The sequence below is a fragment of the Trematomus bernacchii genome, unplaced genomic scaffold, assembly GCF_902827165.1.
Source record: "Trematomus bernacchii unplaced genomic scaffold, fTreBer1.1, whole genome shotgun sequence".
Taxonomy (NCBI): Eukaryota; Metazoa; Chordata; class Actinopteri; order Perciformes; family Nototheniidae; genus Trematomus; species Trematomus bernacchii.
Genome location: NW_022987593.1, coordinates 16787923 through 16798589, shown reverse-complemented (window position 1 = coordinate 16798589; position 10667 = coordinate 16787923). Strand labels below are relative to the sequence as shown.

Below are 10667 nucleotides of genomic sequence, written 5' to 3'. Positions count from 1 at the left end.
GAATGTTAGGTCCTAGAGTAAGGTACACTGCTCTGTGTGAATGTTAGGTCCTAGAGTAAGGTGCACTGCTCTGTGTGAATGTTAGGTCCTAGAGTAAGGTACACTGCTCTGTGTGAATGTTAGGTCCTAGAGTAAGGTGCACTGCTCTGTGTGAATGTTAGGTCCTAGAGTAAGGTACACTGCTCTGTATGAATGTTAGGTCCTAGAGTAAGGTACACTGCTCTGTGTGAATGTTAGGTCCTAGAGTAAGGTACACTGCTCTGTGTGAATGGGTGTGGATGTTAGGTCCTAGAGTAAGGTACACTGCTCTGTGTGAATGTTAGTTCCTAGAGTAAGGTACACTGCTCTGTATGAATGTTAGTTCCTAGAGTAAGGTACACTGCTCTGTGTGAATGTTAGGTCATAGAGTAAGGTACACTGCTCTGTGTGAATGGGTGTGAATGTTAGGTCCTAGAGTAAGGTACACTGCTCTGTATGAATGTGTGTGAATGTTAGGTCCTAGAGTAAGGTACACTGCTCTGTATGAATGGGTGTGAATGTTAGTTCCTAGAGTAAGGTACACTGCTCTGTATGAATGGGTGTGAATGTTAGTTCCTAGAGTAAGGTACACTGCTCTGTGTGAATGTTAGTTCCTAGAGTAAGGTACACTGCTCTGTGTGAATGTTAGTTCCTAGAGTAAGGTGCACTGCTCTGTGTGAATGTGTGTGAATGTTAGTTCCTAGAGTAAGGTACACTGCTCTGTGTGAATGTTAGTTCCTAGAGTAAGGTACACTGCTCTGTGTGAATGTGTGTGAATGTTAGGTCCTAGAGTAAGGTACACTGCTCTGTGTGAATGTGTGTGAATGTTAGGTCCTAGAGTAAGGTACACTGCTCTGTATGAATGTGTGTGAATGTTAGTTCCTAGAGTAAGGTACACTGCTCTGTGTGAATGTGTGTGAATGTTAGGTCCTAGAGTAAGGTACACTGCTCTGTATGAATGTGTGTGAATGTTAGTTCCTAGAGTAAGGTACACTGCTCTGTGTGAATGGGTGTGAATGTTAGTTCCTAGAGTAAGGTACACTGCTCTGTGTGAATGGGTGTGAATGTTAGTTCCTAGAGTAAGGTACACTGCTCTGTGTGAATGGGTGTGAATGTTAGTTCCTAGAGTAAGGTACACTGCTCTGTGTGAATGTTAGGTCCTAGAGTAAGGTACACTGTGTGAATGGGCGTGAATGGGTGAACGACATGTAGTATGTAAAGCGCTTTGAGGGGTCTTAAAGACTGGACAAAGCGCTATATAAGTACAGTCCATTACAAGTATGGTTTCATTGTCTCGTGCTTTTACATTAGTTTATTTTTGTCCTATCGGTTTTGTCTAAATGTATTTATGCTGCTTTTTTATATATGTATTGATGTACAGCACTTTGGTCAACTCTGTTGTTTTTAAATGTGCTATACAAATAAAGTTGGATTGAATATGTTGTCATTTATTCATTGTACTGTAAGTTTTTGTTTATTTTTGATATTTAAATTTGGTCTAAATACTAGACTATACAACTTTTTAATGTAGTAATAGTTATACATTATTGTTGACCCTCTCTTACGACGTATTCCCTTATGCTGTTCACACCCCAAACACACATACCATAATAATAATAATAATAATAATAATAATAATAATACATTGGATTTGTATAGCGCTTCTGATAGTGCTCAACATAACATCCCTTTACATAACATCAGAAACAGAAACAGTACAAAGAAAGAAAAACACTTATGTGTAATATATATTTACCGTAAATAGCCGTGCAATTGATTCTACCACCTTTAATACTTTCACCTGGCTGCTATATCGCTAAACGTGTATCCGTCCTGGATGTGTATTTTGCATATTGTGGAGTTTTGTATCTTGCTTCTTGAGCGATATTAAGCTATCTTTGGCTCTTTGCTTTAACAATTGTAAATGTCGCCGAATGTGTGACGAATAAAGGTCTTCTGATTCTGATTCGCACCACCACACACCAAAGCATATTCCTTGTGTGTGTAAACGTACCTGGCAATAAACCTGATTCTTATTCTGATGCGGATAAGAGAAAGGTTTGTGCGCCTGATACAAGGTGTCAGAATCTAAATCTAAAATAAAGGATAACCAAAATAAGTTTTAATGTTTGTTTACAGAGCAGCGGCCTTGCAGTTTTCCCTCATACTGTCCGCTCCTTCTGGGAAGATTCATCTAATACTTTGATACCCATGGAAACATTTGACGACAATTAAATCCTATTGAAGAATTCAAGATAATCAACGTGATCACTGTTACTAAAAAAGGTTGTTTCTCCTGTCTGACGACCAAGATTCAAAGATTGGCACTCATTTTAAATCCACACCTTTCAACATGTTATTCGGGCTTCTGGATGAAAAGAGTCCACATATAATAAATGCAATTATACTGTTGGGTTAAATACTTAATCAAAATGTGTTCTCCTTAAATTAATGAGGCAGCTGCATTTAAGATGATTAAAAAATACATTGCAAAGACAATTGTTTGGGAGAAAGAAAGGTGGCACGAAACAACACGAAATGGTAAATAATTCAATCTAAGTGGGACAGTATGGACTAATGAAAGTGTTCTGCATGTCATGTGTGTGTTTTTGGACGTTTTGGTCTCTTAAAATTCCTGTTATTTAATTGTACTTTTTGAGAGATGCTTACGTCATCTCATCAAGACTCTTTATTTGAGTGTCTTGCCTGTACTCAACATAAATAAATAAATAAGTGAAACAGCAGAAAGTGAAAGCGCGGTTTGTGTTTCTGTGATTTCGTGTTGTCCTGTCTGTGCTGCAGAGTGCCATTAAAGCTGCGCCAGACAGGATGTTTATGGAAAATTACGCCCAGCTAATCAGCCTAAATCACTGCAATAAAGAAGAATCACGGCTAATTGAGATGCTGCACATTCACTGTTTACCAGAACAAAAGAAATCTGCAGTTTGGGGATGTTTCACTGGCAGGGAAAGAAACAAATTCAAACGTCTATCGCAGCTTTGAGATCTGTTCCTCTGCTTCTTTCGAGCCCATTTCGGTGCAGGACTTCTGGGTTTTGAAGCCCAAAGATTTAAATAAAACTCTCTCCTATGTCGTGAAACGTTGCAGCTTTAATGTTTCTGGCTAATTGCTGGTTAGCGCCGTGCAGAGCATATTCAGAAATAGTGAAATACAGAGATTTGGGAGCAATGTGGGACACCAGAATGTTCTCCGGAGCCCTGCGGATGTTACGAAGGACGATTCTCATAAAGTCAGCTAAATAATGTTTTGCCAGCTGAGCTACAGACCTCCTCACCTTTCTTACCCAGAGGCCTTTGTGCACCACACAGCGTCAGAAAGCTTTAGAAATGTGTCCAACACCCAGATATTAAGATATTATCACCATCATGGGTTGGGAAGGTTACTTTAAAAAATGCTTAGAACAAACCGGGAAGACAGTGAGACGATATCGGTGTTTGTCACCGTCTGTTTTGAAGAGGACAAATATTACTCGTAAAAATAATAATTCTGGGTCGTACAGTGGAGGAGAAAATATTCAAATGTTGTAATAGCCACTGCTAGGAGGATGCACCCACCAAAGCACTACAAAAACTTGAAATCTTGCCAAGTATATGTGTCTAACATCTAATCAGAATATTTCTTTACACCGGATATAAGACATAATAACTTCAGCAGTGACACTGCAGAGAGATATCGGGTCTTGTTTTTAGACAATGCATCATCTTGTTAAGTCAAAACATCTTAATTTTAGTTGTATCTCAGATGAAACAACTTACATATTTATTAGAAAATCACCAACTAAGATCAGGAAACAGAACACGTTTGAGCATATGTGGCTTATATTGTAACGCAACATTTCCTGATTCTGGTCAAATATAGTTCAAAATGAGTTCTCCCAGATAATTACAAGATCTGATTTATCTAAATATCCCGTCTTATTTCAATAAATCTTACCTAGCACATTCTCACTTGTTCTATTGGCAGATTTTTTTACTTATTTCAAGTGAAAACGGCTTCTGTTCAATATTGTTGAACTTGTTTCCAGTGAGTCTGGCAAAGTTCCTGGCCTACAATGTATCTTGGAAAACACTTCATTTTACTTTATTGTTTCCCATTTAGCGACTTGTTCCCAAAACAGAGTTGCTAAGGGACACTTTGAAGCCGAGATAATGCACATATTTCTGTTTTCTAGCCGCAAAAATGTGAAATAAAAGACTAGAACAGTTTCAAAAAGGTCTCGATTAATTAGTAAACTGTGCCTCGCTGGTCAGTTCATTCGATAAATTGTTTATCATAAGGTCTCATTTTTATATTTCTTAAACAGTTAAGTGCGCGAATTCAAAGCATATAAAGACACCTTTGATAACGCTAAGCCAGCAGTTACTACTTCTTCCAGTCTCTTTTTATGCTACGCTAAACATTTCTAAAACTCAATGTTCTCATGTAACTCCAGGTAAGACTCAGGTGTTTCAGTGTGTGTCATTTGACCTTTTGTGTGACCTAGTGTGTGTATTCAGTGTGTGACATTTGACCTTTTGTGTGACCTAGTGTGTGTATTCAGTGTGTGTCATTTGACCTTTTGTGTGACCTAGTGTGTGTATTCAGTGTGTGACATTTGACCTTTTGTGTGACCTAGTGTGTGTATTCAGTGTGTGACATTTGACCTTTTGTGTGACCTAGTGTGTGTATTCAGTGTGTGACATTTGACCTTTTGTGTGACCTAGTGTGTGTATTCAGTGTGTGACAATAAAGACACATCACAAGAGCTGAATTACCATCGCTGTACTAAAGTCCAAACATATTGATCTCAGCTTTAAAACCTTCAGCTGTAATTACCAACACAACGGTGCTAACGTAAAATATAATGACCGTAAACAAGCAGCGGTATGGATTAAGTTACTCCTAATTCAACGATTTCCCATACATCCTGTATTAAAGGGCATGTTGGCTTTGCTGTGTTCGTCCCGTCTTTGTGAAGAGGACAAACAAATCTTATATATTCAAATCTTAGCAATAGATGACTGCCAGTGCCAGTAAAAGACTAAATGTACCTGAGTTTCTGATAAAGGAGGATGCACCAGCCAAAGTCTGGCAACACAAAAGAGAGTTTTGCACAAAACTCTCTTTTGAATATAAGCAGCTTTTCTAGGGTTTTGTTTGTCGTGTGCAGACTTAGTTTTTTTATGTATTTGTGTCCTTTTTTCTGCAATGCTAGCTGTTTTCCATTTGTGTGTTAAAGGTCCCATGTCATGCTTTTCCGGTTATTACCCGTCCCCTTGTGTGTTATGTAGGTTTTTATGCATGTAAACGGTCTGCAGAGTCACCAACCCTCAAAGTACACCCTGTAGCGAGTAAAACTCTAACACAGAAAAGACCTGTCTATGCTGCCCCAGAACGCCTCGTTGGGGATTTCTCATTTTCCATTGTTTACTTCCTGGGTTCTGTGACGTGTGAACACCCAAATCAACAACAAATGACCGGATTGGCCCAAATGGACCAATCCGCGGAGCACCTCACACACCAGGATCCCTTGGCTAACTAACAGGGAGTCCCCATTGACTTGCGTAGAGCTCCCTGGTTGGTAATAGACGAGTTGGGATGGCGGAGAAATGCTCTCCGCAGACCCATTCTCACAGCGTTTATAAACCTGTTTCTTACTCAATAACAAGCCACACTTATTGTTTTTACTTCGGCTGTGAGTGTTTGCGTGTGCTCAGGATGAGTTTCGCTTGTTCTTGCTGTATCGCTGACTCGGAAACCTGTTCCAACGTCCCGACCAATCAGAGCACACTGTGCTCACAGGGAGGGGGGGGGGGCAGGAGCTCCAACAAGCCGTGTAGGACAGAGAGTGAATACACATACTATACAGAGATGCTGTATGAGAAACCAATGTGAGTTTGGAACATTGAACAATATAAATCTATTCTAGTAGACCTCAACAATGGAATTATGATCAGTAGAAATGACCTTGACATGGGACCTTTAACAACCATAACAATACATGTCTCTTCTGTGAACGTTTGAGAGCAATGAAAGAAAAGAAAGTCCAATTCCATGCATGTGTTCACATAATTTACAATCAAAGGTTTTCTAACTCTGATGACTCAACAGTGAAAGTGTGCCCTGTGTGTGCAGACCTTTCACCTACAGTATGTTAAGTGTTATTTATTTAGGTTTTTGCAATGCTTATTTGTACGTTCTCTTACCATGTCACTGTCATGCATTAATACACCACAGCACGTTTTATTACATGTGTTCAATGACTGACTATTTCCGTGTGAGAGCAAGGCTAAACGATGGTCACGTTGTTTTTGTTTTGCAGAGACTTCGGTGTGGAGCTCTGTGTCCGGCGTCACCCTTTAACTATATTTGAAGTCATGCATCCATTACACCAACGCCAATGTTCTCGTATGTGTTAACCAACATAGCAACACATGTCTATTTCTGTGTTAGTACATTAAGAGCAATGCAAACATATCAACATCCTTGCATGTGTATGCATACTTGGCCTATTAACACTGTCAACCCAAACAAGTTACCGTAACTAGAACAAATAAGATATTTAAGTCGATGTTTTCAGAGCTTAAATATCTTGACTACAGAAGCGTGCACTAATGAACAAATATATAGTTAAATGGATACTAAGTGGTGCTTACTTAATGTGCAAAACAGCCTATTAAGTTGATTCAAAATGATAAGTGAAATGACTTGAAAAGTAAGAAAATGTCATAGTAACTTAGAATACTGAAGTTAACATCGAAGGCGATTCTGTTTCTTGTTCTTTTACAGTAAGCATCCCTCGTGTTTGAGTTTGGAGTGCAGTGCCCCGTGTCTGGAGACTTTATCCCAGGTTTGAAAGCGTATTTGATGGGTAGAGTAACAACCGAAGCAGCCCTTACCGGTGAAAGCAGAGAGGGAGGCAGAGAGGGAGGCGGGGGAGAAGGCACTGTGCGCCCGGGTCAGTCTGGGCTGGCTGTGGCTGCAGGACACACATCAAAACATGCAGAAGAAGAAGAAGAGTTAGTGCAGAAAGGAAGAAGAAGAAGAAGAAGAAGAAGTGTCAGTCGCAGCAAAGGATCAGAAAATGAGTTTTTCCAGTATGCGTGCAATTCTGGGTCCTCCAGCTTTTTTTTTACTTTTTCTGTTTGATGCTCTCAGCTCTGGCAGTCGGGACTTCTGAAGCTATGTTTTTTTAATCATAGCCTTCTTTCAGTGTGCAGCTGTGAATAATGACTAAGCAGTGAAGAGGATAGAGGGTGACAAGCCACAAAGGTTGGGGGACATCTCTGATTCTAATAACATGCAGCACTTTACCCAAAAAAGTTTTAGGGTCTCTGAGAGAAGACAGATAGTTAAAGGTAGTTAATGCAAGCCATTAGAAAGTCATGAGTGTCCCAAAGTTTGGAAAGAGATCAACATGTCGCTCTGAATAAGTCCTGGTTCATTATGTTTTGCCTTTTCTTAAATATTGCATGCTTTTACTGCAGATCTGTCTGTTTTTAGCAGGATTTCCTCATGCATATAACTTCCTCCTGGCATACAATATGTCTTGGAAAACACTTTATTGTTTCCCCTTTAGCGATTTGTTCCCAAACAGAGTTGCTAAGGGACACTTTGGAGCAGAGATATTGCACATATTTCTGGTTTCTAGCTGAAAAAAATGTTCTTTTCGGCCCTGATTTCTCCCCTGGAATGACTTGTGTCATCCATGCATGATGGGTTTGATCTTCTTCTCACTGATAAATAACTATATTATATTATACAACTAATCTTGAGGGTCATTTCTGCTCACCTGGAGGTTTCTGCAGGACGTTCTCATGCATTTATCTTCCTGACCTACAGTATATCTTCATTTAACTTTATTGATTCCCATTTAGGGACTTTTTCCCATTCAAAAACCTAACTTACTCTCCCCTGATGACTTGTGTGTCCTCCATGCATGCTGGGTCTGATCTTCTTCTCACTGACAGTATACACATCACTATATTATACTGTAGGACTAATCTTGAGGGTCATGTCTGCTCACTTGTCCACCAGACTCCCAGCAGAATTTTTACAGCATATCTGTCAGGTTTCTGCAGGACTTTCTCATGCATTTATCTTCCTGACCTACAGTATGTCTTCTCCCATTCAAAAACCTAAACCAAGCTAAGGGACACTTTGAAGTAAAAGTATTGTGCATATTTCTGGTTGCTAGCTCCAAAAATGCAGATTTCCGGCCCCGCTTTCTCCCCTGAAATGCCTTGTGTGTCATCCATGCATGCTGGGTCTGATGTTCTTCTCACTGACAGTATAGAAACATCACTATATTATACTGTAGGACTAATCTTGAGGGTTAGTCTGCTCACCTGTCCGGCTCAGCTCCAGGGCTGCTCGCCATGTCCACCAGACTCCCAGCAGAGGATACTGAGTAGGTCACTGAGGGCCTTTTGTCCAGCAGGTGATTGGAGCCGCTGCAGCTTTTTAGTCCGGAAACAGTTTACTCAGGCGGATCTTTAACGAGCCCTTTTTGGACTTCCCTGGCACTTTGAGCATCTTTTCCCCCCCGGAGCCCCAGCCAGATGTGGGAGTCCTGGGCGCGCTGGCACACCTCTCCGGCCTCCTCCTGGGGGTGGACACCTGGCTCAGGTTCGGACTTGTGCCCCAAGGTGAGTTCTGGACCGGTGTGGGTGTAGATAACGGTGTTGTGGCTGAAACCTGGGCTGTCACCTCTGAATCCCCGGAGCTTACCTGCGAGATCCTCCTGGCTAACCCCCCGTGGAGGCTGCACACCTGAGAGCCGTGCAGGTGTGCAGCCGCCGCCTCGCTCCCCTCCACCTGCCGCCTCAACTCCGCCTGGAAGCTGCTGATGGAGAAAGACCCCGACATTTTCTGAACTATTTCCCTCTTCCTGTTCAGTAGAAACTCTCTGCGTCCGATCTCATCGTCCGGATCCCCCTCCGTGCACTCGTCCATGTCAAGGCCGACATCCCCGCTCCCCAGCCCCTCCAGCACCAGCAGAGCATCGCTGGTTTCAGTGGGGTCGTCCCTGGGCTCCACTCCTCCTCCGGCCGGCCTGTGAGCTCCCTGACACGAACACTGCGGGAGCTCCCCGGCTTTGAGCAGCATCTTGGGCACCGCACCGACCCCCAGCTCCCCGAAACGTCGCGCCAGCTCGAACACGGCTCCCTCTCTGTCCCTGGAGGCGCACCCCCATTTAGAGTCAATCACGGTGAGAGGGTTAGATCTCTCCGACAACAAGGGCCACTCGGGCGTGGTAGTGATGAGTCGGTGCCGGCGGCAAAGCTCCGCAGCTCCCTGGTGCATCTCGCCCGGCGGATGCGCTCCCCATGTCCGGTCCATCAGGTCCTGCTGCTGCGCGTCCCCGGTGCTCCGGCTGTTGTTATTGACCGCCGGGCCCGCGCCTCTGATCCAAACCCAGAGCATCCCTTTGCTGATTCCGACGGTCTAATTCTAAAATCCCCTCTCCATTCCGCATTATATTGGAGAAGACGAGCAGCTGAGGCCTTAAACCGGGGCTGGGGGCGAAGTCAAAGCCCTGGGCCTCCATGGGGCTCTGCGGCGGAGCAGGCGCCGGGGCTCGGCTCTCCGTCCCCCCGGTGTCAGGTGCAGTCTCTCCGTGCGGCGGATGGCCTTTGTTGGGATGCTCAAGGCCCACCGTCGGGTCTCGGCTGATATCCAACCCCGGTTTGACGCCGCTGTGAGCCAGGACGTCCTTCCCCAGCCCCGCCACCGACACTCCTCCCGGTGGCAGATTCCCGTTTTCCGCGTCCAAGCGGTCATCCTCGGCCGCGGAAACCAGGCGCATCAACACGAAATCAGGCGACATATCTTGCGCGTTGTTCATAATTATTCCTCGGGATCGCGAAACGAGAATTATTCGGCGATCCGCTCTTTTCACATAGCTATAACCGCGGAGATCTCTTTCCTTATAATAAAGAAAGGGCCGAGCCGCCGCCGCTGCCGCTGCCTCCCATAAATAGGCGATGAGCGAAAATGCCAACAAACATATCAGGCGATCTTTTCATCCTCAGCTCCGCATCCATCTGACAGATCTCGGGGATGTGAGTGCAGATTTCTCCCAGCAGCAGGTTGGACCCCTGGGTCAGACATGCGGTGTGATTTGAGGAGAATAAAGGCAGAAGAGTCTCCGGTCAGTGACCACAGTCTGTGTTCCTCCAGGCCCCACCCGCTCCTCCTCCGCTCATAATACCGCTTTATGAGCGCCGATGATGGGAACTATAAATTAAGTCTGTGGCGTTTTAACACCTGATTCAGCCTCACATGTGCACAGCTGACTTCTGTTTTCATTCTGTAAAAAGGAGATTCTTTTTGAAAAATAAATAAAAAAGAATGTTGTCGTCTTTCAGTATTTCTAGATTATTCAGCCAGGGATGAACTTCCTGTTGTGTTTCAGCGGTGCACATCTGGGTTATTCTGAACTATCTGCAATGTTTTCTCCTATTTTTCAATAAAGGGGGGTTTGGGGACTTTTATATGCAATTTTCTGTACTGTTTTTATTGTTTTATTTTTTATTATTTTGCAAACCAATGTCTCCTTTTTATCTAAAATGCAACATTATCTATATGCATGCAATTCAAATATGCAATAGAAGAAATATGTGGATTTTTTTACTGTAATTTGAGCA

The 10667-nt window shown here is 43.1% G+C and overlaps 1 protein-coding gene across 1 annotated transcript in view; it reads right to left on the bottom strand.

Moving 5' to 3' along the window:
• Positions 1-10183, bottom strand: part of socs7 (suppressor of cytokine signaling 7) — a 26860-nt gene extending 16677 nt beyond the window's left edge. Inside the window, 4 exon segments of the mRNA XM_034129751.1 lie at positions 6918-6997; positions 8367-8488; positions 8491-9412; positions 9414-10183. Of these exon segments, the coding sequence (XP_033985642.1) occupies positions 6918-6997; positions 8367-8488; positions 8491-9412; positions 9414-9865 (1576 nt within the window). The 5' untranslated portion in view covers positions 9866-10183.
• Between the last annotated feature and the right edge of the window lie 484 nt (positions 10184-10667).